Raw genomic sequence first — 14,235 nt, 5'->3', positions numbered from 1 at the left:
CGGGCTCTCCCCGGCCCTCCCGCCCGCGCACCTCTTCGGGGGGCTTCCCCTCCTCCTTCCTCCGGGGCGATTTGTCAAACTTCCCCCCTCTTCTGCCAGCAGCAGCAGCAGCAGCAGCAGCAGCAGCAGCAGCAGGGCTGTCCTCTCCTCTGTGCCGCCTCCTCCTCCGCCGCCTCCTCCTCCTCCTCCTCCTCGGCATCGTGCATGCACAGCAACAAAAAATATATCCCCGACCCAGCCCTCGAGCCGAGACTGGAGCAGCGCAGCGGATCTCTGGGGCTAAAGCAACTCTTCCCACCCCCGCGCCGAGGCAGCCCCCCCCGCCGCCCGCAGCATGCCGAGGAGGAAGCAGCAGGCGCCCCGGCGCGCAGCAGGTACGGAACGGTGCGGTGCGGTGCGGTACGGAGCCGCCGTCTCCGCTCGCCGCTCCCCCCCGGCCCCGCCGCGGCCCCGCTCGCACGCTGCACGCCCGGCTTTGCGGAGGAACTCTCGGTCTGACGGCACGGCGCTCGGCGGCGATTGGGGGGGGGGGGGTTGGGGGGGTTTTTTTTTTTTTTTTTTTTTTTTTTGCCTTGGGGCTGCAGGGGTGGGGGCGCGTGGAAGCACTGTCCCTACTTTGGTACCCACTTCGCTGCGTCCCCAACTCTGCCCGCCGGGTGCCGGCAGCCCGCGGTGCGAGCAGGGCTGTGCACGCGTAGAGATGTCTGGCTGCCGGCGCTGGGGGAAGGAGCCCAGTGCTGTCCGCTTCCAGCCCGTACTTTAGCACCTACTTTGCTTCCGTTCTTCTGCATCCCCTTCTCTCCCAGGCAAATGATTTGCGAAAGGCAGCCGAAATACTCTGTTTTATTTTATTTTTCTGTAAAAGAAGGTAGGATGTGTATAACTACACGGCTCGTCTGAATGAAGCTGTAGAGATGAGGTGGTTCGGGAGCCCCTCAGTGTGAGTTGGAGCTCCTCGCCCTGAGTGGGGTCCTCTGCCCAACTTTTGTGCTCTCCTCCTGTCTCTGGTGCTGCTCTGCAGCTGTGGGCCGGACAGCCACAGCCACAGCCACGGGCCGGCCGCGTCCTTGGGCGCTCCTCTGCTCATCTCATCGATTCCTTCTTTATAAGCCCAGATGAGAAGCTGCAAAGGAAACTAAAGCAAAAAAAAAAAAAAGCAAAAAAGCAAAAAGAAGAAAAAGGGGGGGGATGTCTGTGCATCGTCAAATGACTGGCGAGTGTTTCTGATAGTGCTTTTACAACTTCCTCCATTTCTTGGTTGGGTTTTTTTTTTTTTTTTTTTTTAGGAATACTTTTTAGGGCTTTGTCCAGATGAGGCTTTTTGTTTGTTTGTTTTGTTTTCCTTCTGCCAGAAATGTCAACTCCTGTTAAACTTATGGAACGTTTTCTGGAAAAGCTGAATTGAAAAGAGTAAAAAAAAACAACCAAACAAACATAATTTTACAGTAATTCTTAGCTGGGGATATGTGGGCTGGAAAAGGTTTCCTTGGCCTGTTGCCATCCTTGATTTGATGGCTGATTGATCGCCTGTCATCTGGCTGCCTTTGATCTATTCATTCCCGATAAACATCAATAAATCACTTGCCATGGTAACGCCAGGCTGGGTGACGTCACACGTGGCCTGTCAGCTCCCTGTCAGTGCAACTCGTGGCGGCCGTGCCACGCCGCCAGGACAGCCTGCCAGGCCTGGGGACCGCAGGTGACACTGTACCTGCGCCTGGAGCCCAGCCGTGTAGGGGGCTGGGGGCTGGGGTCTGGTGGCCGTGGTGGCACTGGTGTGGCTGCAGCTGGGCTTGTGGCCTCCTCAGGCAGGGACCCCTGCAGCCCCGGAGCTCCAGGAGCGGGCTGTTCTCGGAGCGGGGCACGGCAGGGCTGCTGACAAGTTCTGTGAGCGGTGCTCTCTGAGTTCAGTAAGCAGCAAGTGAGGCGAGGAGCACCCCAAGCTGTGAATGGCTGTCCTCGCTTCCCTTCTTCTCTTCTCTGGCGTACCCGTTTTCATCTGGTACTTTTAGCGTAGAAAAGTGTGCTTTCTGGCAGCCCAGTTCCATGTACTAACAGTTAGAAAGTTTCTGAAGTTTGCAAGTCTGGCAGTGATACGATCTAGCAAATAATATCTTAGCCAAGTGCTTAATGTTTCTCATTTCTCGACTGTGTCATCAAATGATGCTTCTCAAATTAATTAAAAAGGTGAACTTTTTCTAGTATTTGGAAAATTCTATTTTGTAACATTAATTCAGTTCTGTAGATTCTATCTCTTCCAAGTGCTCGACTTGTTCTCCCACCAGCGGTGCTTGACGTTGGGCTTTCTGTAGGCTGGGAGAAAATGCTTGTGCACTACAGAAGCGTTCCGCAGTACCTTTTTCCCTCTCTTGCACTCCCCATCTCTTCCTCCTTTCTCAAGTGAATCATCCATGATGTGTGATCTATCTTTCATATTTAGCAGAAGTGTAATCTCTTCAAACTTTTAGCTTTTTGATAGCCACATTAAACATTTAGTATTGTGTATAATTGCTTCCCCCTGAAATGCTGTTTTATTGGTCACACTGGAAACGTTACTTTTTCTAATAGCAGCAAAAGCTGCTGCTTTTTTTTTTTTTTTTTTTTTTTGCTTTTTTTTCCCCAACGCCTTAAAAACAGCAAAGAAATAACAGGTTAGTTAAGAAATATTCATTACAAAAACTTGACTGCAGGACTAATAGGAGATGGAAGAATGGTTTTGCTCTATCAAAATGACCCGTCAAAACGACTTTGTTTCATATTTGATTTAATTGTCTCTCTCCTGACAGGCACATTCATCAATAGCTTAATGGTCAATCAGAAGTTGGCAGAGTGAGTGCTTTCATTCTTTCCCATACACTAGCTTTGGCTTTACTTTATCAAAATGCCTCTGCCTAATGGATATGGGGGATGTAGAATGACTGAAGGGCTACTTATTTGAGAAGAGTGAAAAAACAAGAACATTTATGCTGTTGATAAGTGCATGAAGATAAATAAGTGAGCTGTACGAGGGGTTTTATTTTAAGACAGAAGAAACTTACTTTTTTCCCCCCCCCCTTCTTTTTGGCTTCAGAACTGCGAGTTATAAGGTTCATGACTGCTTTTGTGGCATACTGAGAGTGATGACAAATTGATTGCTTGGTACTGAGAGAGAAAAAAAGGTGGTGGAGGGGGGAGAATTAAAGATGTCTGCTGATTGGTAACTCAGGAAATCCAGTCCCCAGCAACCTTGAGAATACTCGAGAATTTTTTTTCTCCAAACTGAAAGGTCCGCTCAGCCATAAAAAAAGAAAAGTTGTTTTGCCAGCTTCATTAGTGTTCACCTAATTAGCTGTAAACCTGATGGATTCCTGACAGCTTTAATGATTGGAGATGACAAGCTCCACGCAGTGTCATCCAGCAGAATTAGGTTTGCAGCTAGTTTGATGTAATCAAGTTGATATTACACAGTCCTGGTTGCCTTTAGTTGTGCATTAACTCAATTTTCTGCTGCAGGTGACAAATGGGCTTTGGTACCTGGATAATCATGTCATAGGAATTAGGGCCCTTTTAATGGTCTGGAGTAGAATAACAACAACAAAGAACTCTCAGCAGCACAGAGCTTGCAGACATAACAGACAGGTGCACAAATTCTTTATGTCTAGCCCAAGTGTTAACACCACACTGTAGAAGACTAAAGCTGTCTCTGAGAATCAAGAATCTGTAAAAATGATAATTTCAGTTTGTTTGCTCTGAGGCTCAGGTGAATATCACTGATAAATTTGGGGGGGAAGTCAGGCATCGCAGTTCTCTTCCACACCTGTTAAAGCGTGGGAGCGATCAGAACTGCTGCTCCAATGGCTGCTGTCATTTAAGGCAGAAGGAAGAAAATATTTATTAGTTGGAAACGATTGGCTAGCAAAGCTAAGGTACTGTATTAATAGAGGCTAGTCTTGTTCGTGCAAATAGTAATTATCTGCCCTTAAATTATAGCTTTTACTTGCAGCTTTTTTAGAAACCTATCTATTTAAAAGATCAAGAAAATGTACTTCCTATTGACAGCAATGACTTAATACATATTCTGTATACATATTAAGCTCTTTTGAAGGGGGATTGGAAACTAACGATTTGTTGGAAACTGACTTGTTTTGTATTGAATGAAGCAATTACAGCTTTTTAGGCCCAGACAATGACACTGAGTTTTCAACCCTCTGGAAAAACAAACAAACTTTTTTTTTTTTTTTTTTTTTTTTTTTTAGTACAGTACGGTTTAAACCTTAGAGATATGTGCGTACTTTTTAGGCTGCTGCCAACTTCAGTGCTTACGTTCCCAAGATGCACACGGTCAGGGTGAGTAGCGGAATACATGGCAGTGCTTTCGGAGAGCTGCGCAGCGCTGCCACTTCTCGCAGACTTCAGGGCTCCTCGCAGTTTATCAGTGCCTCCAAAGCGAGGCCGGGAGCGCGCTGCAGGAGTACGGTTGTGAGCTGGCACGAAGGTTGCGCAGCCACATTTCCAGGCAGCTCCGAGTTCAGGAAGTTGAATGCTTTCTTTAATTTATGGGAATTGCTTGCCACTACATACATACCCCAAAAGTAAATGTAGCGATAAAGTAGACTACCTATAAAGGTACTTGCAGCGTCAGCCCTTGGCGCGTTATGTGCCTCCAAACCTGCCACATATTTCTCTGTTGGACAGAGATTCTTCCTAGCAGCAAGCTGACAAAATGATTAGTTATGGCTGTCCTCTGCTTTTTTTTTCAGCAAAGTGTGAGGAACAATGCAAAAAAAAAAAAAGAAAAAGAAAAAGGGGCATAAATATAAAAAGGCCTGATAGATTCCACTGAATATCCGTCTGGAAAACAGAATTTTCCAGAATCAGCTGCCATTTCTCCCATTAGCTTGACAGCTGTCAATTAGGGCTTCAGTGCTCTCCTGGGCCACAGTTTATTGCGTGCGGTTGATGTTGTCATTTTGTTCTCAGTTTTGCCTTGAGCACTATCATGAGCAGGAGTGAAATAGTCAATAACTGATGTATCAGCAGTTATTTCTTAAATTGGCTTACAAGTCTGCATTTTTCCTCTTTTTACTAAAGATTGTTTTGTAAAGTGATTAGAATGAATTGTGACTGCTGCAGGGTTATGGGAAATGCAGTGAAGCTAGGGTGAGTTAGCAGGATTAGAGTGGTTCCTTTTTGTCAGTGCTGCTTCCAGGATTAGTGGGAACTGTAGAGATAAGAGCACCTTTGGGCTGAAGTGTGTCGAAATTTCGGAGTGCGCTCTGTGCACACTTACGTGCAAACACATGGTGCTGGATGGGGAAGGAGAAGAAACATTTTGCCGGAACGTGAAGTAACCTTACATGTTATCTTTCAGAGCAAGCCTTGTAACTACTGGCTTTACGGTATGGTAATCCATATTTTAATCCAGTGTCAGGACTGCTTCCTGGCGAATCCAGATATCGATTGTCAAATTTTAATAAAGCCCTATTTACAAGGTACAGCTAGGAGATCAAGCATTAAGATGCCTGAAGCGTTGCATTGTCAAGTAAGTGTGTCTGTGTATGGCTATGATACAATACCGAAAATAACAGTTCCAGGGCGATCGTGGGTTATCTTATCTGTGCAATACTTCAGCATCATTTACCAAACAATCCACCTCAGGTGTTTCAGTGTGATTTTTTTTTTTTTTTCTGTGTGTGGGTTTTTTTTTTTTTAAATTTGGTTACGCCCAAATTGTGGTTTATCAGCCTCGAGTTAAAAATGAAAGGTGAATACAATATATTGTATTTGGTAACAATGATATGGACTGGTACATCCAGACAGATAATATGCAGTTGTAATTAGACTGAATAGACAGGCATTCATTTTTAAATTCTTTGACACATGCATAAAATAGTCATATAATAAGATAAGATGACAATTTTATGTTAGGTTGATAAAGTGTCCCGATACATGCATTTAAATGTCTGTAAGCCTTTTTTTATCCAGACAGATTAATTCTAGTTTCCAGCATTTGCAGTTAGACATTAAATTAATTTTAAAAATCCCACTAAACAATGGCTGTGTTGCATTTTTTATTGTCATTACCTAAAGCAGGAGGACTGAAAAAAAAAATTCAATTGATTTTTCTTGATTTCGGTATTTTAAAAAATGCATAAAAATTGGCTCAAAGGATTTAAAGCATAGTCCACGAGAGACTGTGTTGTAGTTTTCTTAAGTATAATGATGCAGAATAGAACATTGTCAAGGGCTTGAAATTGTTTCTTACCATTTCCATAAAAAGAACAGCGAGATTTGAGTAAGTTGAGCTTAATTTGAGGCTGCGAGATTTAATTCTCCTGAATTTCCCTGATCTTGCTGCTGAGAGGTATTCTGGTCATCTCAGTAGAGAGACAGCCTGCAGAATTTAAACAGTCCTCAGTGCAAGCGGCAACTTTAAGATATTTTTTAGAAAATGTTCAAAGGCTTTTTCCCCAGGGGCACAGGGAGAGTGGGGAAGGAGTTACCGGAAGAGCATAAAATATCTGCAAGCCCTTTGCCAGTTCCACTACCTGCCTTGGGTGGACAGTGAAGGTGCAACTCCTCAAGAATAATCTAAGTTCATATTTTAGACCTAATTATAAATTATTAATTAATTCTGTCAGGACACATGTTATTAATTATGACTCTCTCTTCTTCATTCAGAACAGCTGTTGGGAATCGCTAAGCTCACTGTATTTGTTGGTGTGGGAGTTCACCAAAAGAAGAACTCTTCCTTCCCAGCTTGCCTCACCACTCACCTCCCATTCTTTTCATGCGAGGGATTATTTGTAAGCAGCAAAGCCAAACTTGACATTGGTTGGAATAAATATAAGTTCCGAAGTGATTCAGTGCACTTGCAATTAGTTAACGTTTTTATGGGGGTGGCTGTCCATAAATAATTCTCCTTTTCGTGAGGCTCTGTGGTGGTAGAGAGGTCAAAAGGGCGCTGAGCGGGCCCTGGTGAACGGGGAGCGGGGCAGCTCTCGTGCCCTTCTGCCAGGCTCCCGCCAAACTTGACGGGGAAAAGGGCTGCTTTATTATTCGTTTGGAATGATTCAAATTCATTTACTTTTGATATTTCCATCATTAAATTGAGCCCTCTGTTTCAGTTTCTTATGTGTTCTTTGCGGAATGCATGTTGCATAAAATAGGCAATTTTTAATGAACAATTTAATGTAAATGGGTTCTGAATTTAAATTAATATTAATGAAGCTTTGAGTGAATTTATTTTGCATACGTAAAGGCTTGTAACTCTTTCACCCATACACTCCTGTCTTTATGTACTAACACACCGGTTAGGTGGATTGGCCAGTTTCCATATTCCATGGTTAAGAAACTTGAATGGATTTTACGTGGGTATCTGTGCTAGTGCGGCTCTGCGCAGGTTGGCATCTCTATTAGACAGTACCCGCCTTTATGTTCAGGTTTCTGGAGTTTTCATTTAAAACACGTTACCCTACGTGTTCTACATATTTTTTTCTACTTCTGTTTTGCCTTTATGCTCAGGGAAAAAAAATTATTCCAACAATAGTCACTACAGTCAAGATGTTTTCTTTCTTTGCCTTACCTCTAATGCATTATGTATTTAGGAGTGATGGGATGTTCTATAATTAATTCTGTTAGATGTAATTGCTATAATCACTTTGATGCTACACATAATAAAAGTAATATGGTAAGCATAGGAAAAAATGTAAACACCTTATTGTAACACTTTATTTAAAATTCTTTTTAAAATCTCGTTTGGAGCGGAACCTCCGCTTCCGTATTTTGTCAGAGGTAATATTTACTTTAAAGCGCATTACGTGGTAAAGGAATGAATTCTAGGTATTGAAAAGATCCTGACTGGCAGGTTGTCTTCTCTGAGTGTGCATATACTTCTGACTGTACTCCATTAAAGATGTAGTTCATTAAGAAGCCACTCTTCAGTGTTGCTACAAGTGACATGTAAATATCACCGTATATCTCATGAAATAAGAGGTGAACTTGAAGATTGTATTAAAATCCTGCGTGTAGTAAATAACGGAGAAGTGGAATTGTATAACTGAAGGCTTCTTTGTGGTGCAAAATTATGGGAAAAATAAAAAGTATGAAGGGTAGCATGTAACTAGAGAGGGAGTTTTTCAGGCGTGGTCCCAAGTGGGAAAAAGACTGTAAAAGAAAAGGATGTTCCTCCCCCCCTATTTTTTTTTCTAGCAAGTAGCTATGAGTTATTGTTTGCAAACACAGTTTTTGATAGGGAGGAAATGAGAAAAATGTGTGCAATGGGTTAAGCTGTGTAGTTGATATCCCCGGTTCTGAAACAAAAAATGCTAATATGGCCATAGTTCTTAGTTAGTTGCACACCGTACTTAATGCTGCAAAGGTCACTTGGTTTTATGAGCCAGCTTCATCTATGAATTTGTATGTTTCACCCCAAATTTATATGTTACTCTCCCGTATTTTCTAAGCAATTGAGTGTGCAAATCATGGTTAAACTGGAAAGAAAATTAGAAAAATCCATTTAGTGTGGACAAAGGAGAGATTTATTATTATTTTTTTGCTAGTGTAATTTTCAAATAATGCGTAGTCCTAGCATGGAGAGCAGAAGTATTACGTTTAACTTCTGTAAGCTGAACAAACAAACCCCAACCAACCTCTCGCTGGATTGTTCTAAGGAAGAACAGAACAGGGTGCTGTTTTTGAGTATCTCTGGGACTGGGCTTGCTGCCTGAAGTCCTTTTCCTGCTAGGTCAAGCCTGTTGCTGGAGGGCCAGATCTCAGCAGGGGCCTCCTGGAGGCTTGGCGAGGCCGTTCGAGACTGGCAGCCATCAGTCATCCATCTGTGACACAGAGTCTGTTTTTGATGGCAGGGATGATAAAAGGCCTGGGAACTGTATAGGCCCTTGTAATCAGGGCCAGTGCTGACATCCTTCTCAACTTTGACAGCTTCTTCCTTTTCTCTCTTCACCGCCAAGACTGTCTCAACTGATTTTTTTTCTTTCTCTTGTTTCATGTACTTGATCAGTCTCAGATGCTGGGAATTATTTTTTTCTGAAGGGAGGGGGAGTGTTTCTTTTGGTTTGTGGGTTGGGCAGGTGTGAGAGGAAGTCTGTTTTTTTTTTTTTTTTTTGTACTGTAGGCCTGTTGCTAATTAATGTTCCTCCATAAGATTCTGTCGGAGTTGAGTAATGTTTTTGATCTTTATGCCTGATAACTGCATACTTAATGAGATTTCAAAGCTGTGAGTGCAGCTCCCTACAATTATTGACAGATGCCTTTTCTTTGCCATTGGGTTCAGCTTCATAAATCCTCCTGCAGTAATGAGGTTCAGAAGTGCCACCCTGCCAGTGAGCTAATGAAAGAGGGGGGGAGGGAGGGAACAGCTCATGCCTGCCTGACACATTTTTTTCCTTTAAAATTTACTATGCAGATGTCAAGCTGTGGGACGATTACTTCAAACATGCTAATTTTTATCTTGCTTTTGTGTCAAGCCTGCATGCCATTTCTCCCCCCCCAATAATAAATAAAAATAGAAACCTCAACCTATTTAAATTTTATCATGGATCATAACTATTGAAGACTTTGATATATGTGTGTTCTTTTACAGTTTCCAGTCAGTGGAACAGTTTTTTGAAATCCGAAGGGCAGAGAGAGGAGATATATAGATATATATCTATAAAAGCATTTAAAAAAAAGGCAAAAACAAAAAGCCCAGAGCCCCAGCTCCACCGGCCGCCCATCGGCCTGCCCTCGCCGTGCACTTGAAACATCGTAGATTTCATTTTAGAGTTCTGAAACTAAATCCTGGCAGAGAATAGCCGCACCGTGCCAAACAGTCGATTTCCTTTTCAGCAGGGCCATCCATCACGGACCCACCCTTCCCTCCTGACAGAATGACACGTGTCATTTATCACGCGGCCCCGCCAGCAGCGCGGGGGCAGCGCCGCGGGGATGGCTGCGCGCCTGGGGCTGCGCGGCTGCGGGGCTGTGCGGGGCCCGCGGTGACCGGGCCGCTTGTGTTCACACTGGGTGCGTTCCCTAGTGTTGGTTGGTTGCCTCACGCTACTCCCCCCTTCCCCCCCCCGCCCCTTCAGGATCTTGCCCTCCTGTCTTCCCTCTCTCTTTGTTGTTGTTGTTGTTGTTTTTTTTTTTTTTTTTTTTTTTAAGTTTGGCAATTGGGAAAAACTGGCTGACACGTATCATTCAAGCAGCACCAGCTTGCTGGGGGTTGTGTAAATGAATCTGGGAGCTCTTGGTTTCACATGATTCAAACGTGCATTATTGAAGATGGATGTTCCTTAAAAAAAGATTGATGATGGATATCAGGCTTATAGTGCCATTTATCATTTTGAATATTATTTAGACTTGCCGTGTAAAGCTGTAACTTGAGAGTTGGATGAGCTGGGACAGAATGGAGGCCTCAACGTGCATGCTTTGATTGATGGCTTTGCTTTCTCATTGTTTGTTACCAGATACTAGCCAGTCATTATAGGAGTGCCTTACAATTGTTTTAGGGGCTGGATTTCTGGCTATGCATGTGTGTGCATTTGTATAACAGGGAGACGGGCAGGCAGAGACAGAGTTAAGTTTTCAGCGAGAGCATTTCAATAATTGTAAAGAATGTAGACAAAGCTATGGCCCGTGCAAAGATACCGGCAGTCTTTGCATGAATACAGCTACATGCCGTACATAACACTAAAACATAAGCTGGAGTGCGGCTGTTCCAGCACAGCATTGTCAGACATCGGCAGTTCCAATATAAAAATATGCTGTAAAATGTGCTTGTGAACAGATTAAAACAACCCAGCTTCCTTTCGCTAATAGGCTGTGCTTTGGTCCCACGACAGCAAAGAAAACAAAGTTCTAGAATGTAATTATTTCAGCGTTTACATTTTTCTTTTCCATCCACCCTCTTCCCTCAGTGCTGCGGATCTCTGGATCTTAGCATTCTCTGCCAGGTGTCCGGACTGCGCCTGGAGGTGGACAGCCTGCCCGCACAGATAGCGAGGGCAATCACTTCCCTTTTTGAAGCGCTTTTGCTGGAACCAGGACACCCCCACCTGCTGGAAGAATCAAGGAAGCAGCCTTACATTGGCAATTAGGTCTTAACCTGGAAGCACGGGCAGTGATTATCGCGAGGTAGACCAGTAACAGAGCGGCTGTGCCGACAAGCAGTGCCAAAACTGGAGGTGCTGAGGCATTCGCACACAAACGGCCCTGGGCGAGTGCAGCATGCGGCCTGGCTAAACTTGTTCTGAGTTGACAGACTATTGAATGTTTCCTGCCTGGCACATGGTACAAAAATCACATAAACAGGAGTGGTAGGTAAAGACTAGAGTAGCTTTTTGCTGAATCAGGCTTGAATTTGCGCAGATAGGTGGTATTTTTGAGGTGCTGCTTGTCCCATGAACTTTGAGTGTGGGCTGCCTGCCTAGCCTAAGGGAATTAGAGCAACATTTAATAAACAACATGGAACATTTAGGTTGTAACGTGTTTCACAAAGCCATCGGGGATTTTATGTATAGAGTTTACAGAAAAGAGTTTTTCAGAAATCTGCTGTTTGTTATTCTTTCTCCCAGTTTGGTTCAGCTTGCTTTTGGTGCACTCTGCCAGTTGCCAGAAGTAAGAAGAATTCAAGTTTGTGCTCTTCATTAACAAAGTCCAGCATTGTGAGAAAAACCTGCACAAACATAATATTTTCTATAAAGTCTTCAACAGCAGAAGACGAAACTTTGATCTCCTACCCCTGCACTTGTGTAACACAGTAGGTAATTGAAGTACAAGTGCCAATTTGCTGGAACAATTGTAAACACACCTTGATACAAATGGCATCATTGCATTCTTACTGATTAGAAAACTTTGCTATTAATAGACACAAAGTCCATTTCAGGTGTAATTGGTAAGGAGCTGAGTGCACTCATGGGAAGAAACCTTGTTTTGTTTTTTGTTCGCTTTTATTCTTATCCCTTTTTTCAGTTTTATAGCTGGAGACATGATTTATTGCAGCCATCCATCTTTGGGGCTCATCCATCACATCCTGGTTGCTAGGCAATCATGGCAGCAGCTGTTTGCTTTGAATCAGACAGAAAAGTTGTCAATCATCAAAGGCAGGTGAATAGCATTAGAAACACGCTATTGTCAGACGGAATAATTAATCAAAGAGAGAAAAGATAATTAAAAAGATATGACCCTTGCAAGTACTTGCTCTGGGTTGCCTGGAAAAAAGAAAAACTGCCTGGTCTTTTCTAGACACTTAAGCAGCTGAGGGCTGATAAAATATGCACTCTGCAGTGCATAGTTTTTAATTAATTGAAAAAGGTTCAACATTCAAAGACGATGCTGGAGAAAAGTCTGATTATGAGCAGAAGTAATATTTATTGTTTGCATGAAAGGCTTGACATGGAGTTCTAACTTTCTGTCACAAATCTCTTGCATGCTTGCACTAAGCCTCTTTCAGCATTACTATCTTCACTGGCAGTTACTGGAGTGTGTGGTTAGTCAGTCCAGGGAAGGTCCTGCGGCTTTCATCCAGCCTTTTCATTCTGGGCCACCTTTTCAGTGTATTGTCTCATTTGCCATCCTGTGCAGCAGCTATCGGAGTTGCACGAGCTCTGCCATCAGAAAGGCAGGTGAAGCTCGGCGAGCCCGAGCATTTCTCTTCGTTCAGTGCATGAAAGGTGTTGAGTAGTAACTGTCTCATTTCCAATCAGTATGTGGAATAACTGACTCTTGTGAGCTGATTCCTGAACCAGATTTTCCAGCAGTCCTATTACTTTTAGCTAGAACGACAAAAAGGATGCTGTCAAGCCCAATTTCCAGCTCCTTGGAGTTTGGATTACCTGGCAGGAGGTTCGGCATAGCATGGCCCAGCGCAAGCTTACATAGGGATGCACTTGTGGTCGAGAGCATCACTGCCCCAGTACTTGCAAAAAGCTGGGCAGAGCTTGTACTGCCGCCAGGCCACAAAGTACGTGCGCTACTTTGAACACTGTCGTTGAGTAAAGCTGGGTCTCTGAAGCCGGAGTACCCTAAGCAGTCACTGCCAGAAAGGAATGTCATGGTTTTGGTAGTTGGGCAAAGCACTCAGGTAGACAAATTAAAAATACTTCAGATTTTGTGCATATCCAGAAGCTAAGGTGTCTGTGGACATACAGATCACAGTAGAACAGAAGTATCCTGATTGCATCAACTGTTTTTTTTTTTTTTTTTACTATTTTGTAAATAGTGAAACAGAGGGGATGACCGCTTTTGCTCTTTTTCTTATTTCATTTTTGACTTCATACTTCTTTTACTGTAAGTTCTAGGACCTGATAAAGAAACTTCAAGTTTGTGCAGCCAGGAGAACAAAAATACTATTCTCAGCATCACGACCAAATAACGATGTTGATTATCAGTACAATTTGATATATGTCATGAAACATTGGGAATTAAAAACAACTGAATGAAAATCTGGTGCACCATTATTGCACGTCCCATCCCTTTCACATTGGATAATTCCTTGGATTATTCTTTGCGTAATTCCCTGCAGCAGTCTGTCAAAAGCTCCTCTGCTAAGTGTGTGTAGCTTATATCACATTTTCTGCTTTCCCTATTTCACCAATAATCTTTCCAGGATTTACTTAGAGAAGGAGAGAACGCAGCTAAGAAGGAAACAGCGTAGCGTCTGAGTGCTGGGTATAACACAGCTGCTGTGTGGAGCTATGGCAGTTCCCATCCTGGTAGGAGGAAGCTGGGACTGAAGTGTGCTTGGATGACTTGGAGACATCTGTAGCTTCGATTAACATTTTATGTTAGTGAGTCCCCCAAACTTAATGTTCACCAAAATCTGTGTAAGAAATAGTAAAGTCTCACTGAAAGCATAGCAGTGTGTGTTAGCATTAGCTTTAGGGATATCCTACATATGCTGTGTGAAGAAAGTCAGCATTACTCATGGCTAATAGCATAGCACTTCTGTGTAAAGTTAGGAGTTGTTTGCAGGTAATTCTTTAATTGGGTTAAATTCTGGTTTTCTTCTAAAAGTAATAATTCCATTTGATGTATTATTGATATTTTTTGGTCATAGGTGCATAGGCCCTCTGACTACATAGGGCAAATAGGGCAGATGGTTGTGTGTAGGCATGCAGAGTTTTCTCCAGCATGTGGTTGTGTATTACATAAATGTGGAGTAGTCTTTCCTGCATGTAGGGTAACATGTGTAGGGCTACAGAACCCTTTCCTTCTTTGCTGTGAAACTGCTGCTTCTCCTTTTCACGTAGCAGC

General features: G+C 43.3%; 2 protein-coding genes across 2 annotated transcripts in view; one reads left to right on the top strand and one right to left on the bottom strand.

Moving 5' to 3' along the window:
* The window catches only part of LOC110404391 (translation initiation factor IF-2-like), a 3,073-nt gene extending 2,857 nt beyond the window's left edge, over positions 1-216 (bottom strand). The window contains exon 1 of the mRNA XM_021408608.1: positions 32-216. Coding sequence (XP_021264283.1) covers positions 32-199 — 168 coding nt within the window. The 5' untranslated portion in view covers positions 200-216. The remainder of the gene's footprint in view (positions 1-31) is intronic.
* TSHZ3 (teashirt zinc finger homeobox 3) overlaps positions 159-14,235 on the top strand; it is a 60,909-nt gene continuing 46,832 nt past the window's right edge. The window contains exon 1 of the mRNA XM_021408607.1: positions 159-374. Within this exon, the coding sequence (XP_021264282.1) occupies positions 335-374 (40 nt within the window). The 5' untranslated portion in view covers positions 159-334. The remainder of the gene's footprint in view (positions 375-14,235) is intronic.

The sequence above is a fragment of the Numida meleagris genome, chromosome 10 (assembly GCF_002078875.1).
Source record: "Numida meleagris isolate 19003 breed g44 Domestic line chromosome 10, NumMel1.0, whole genome shotgun sequence".
Classification (NCBI taxonomy): Eukaryota; Metazoa; Chordata; class Aves; order Galliformes; family Numididae; genus Numida; species Numida meleagris.
This window is presented reverse-complemented; position numbering and strand designations above follow the sequence as displayed.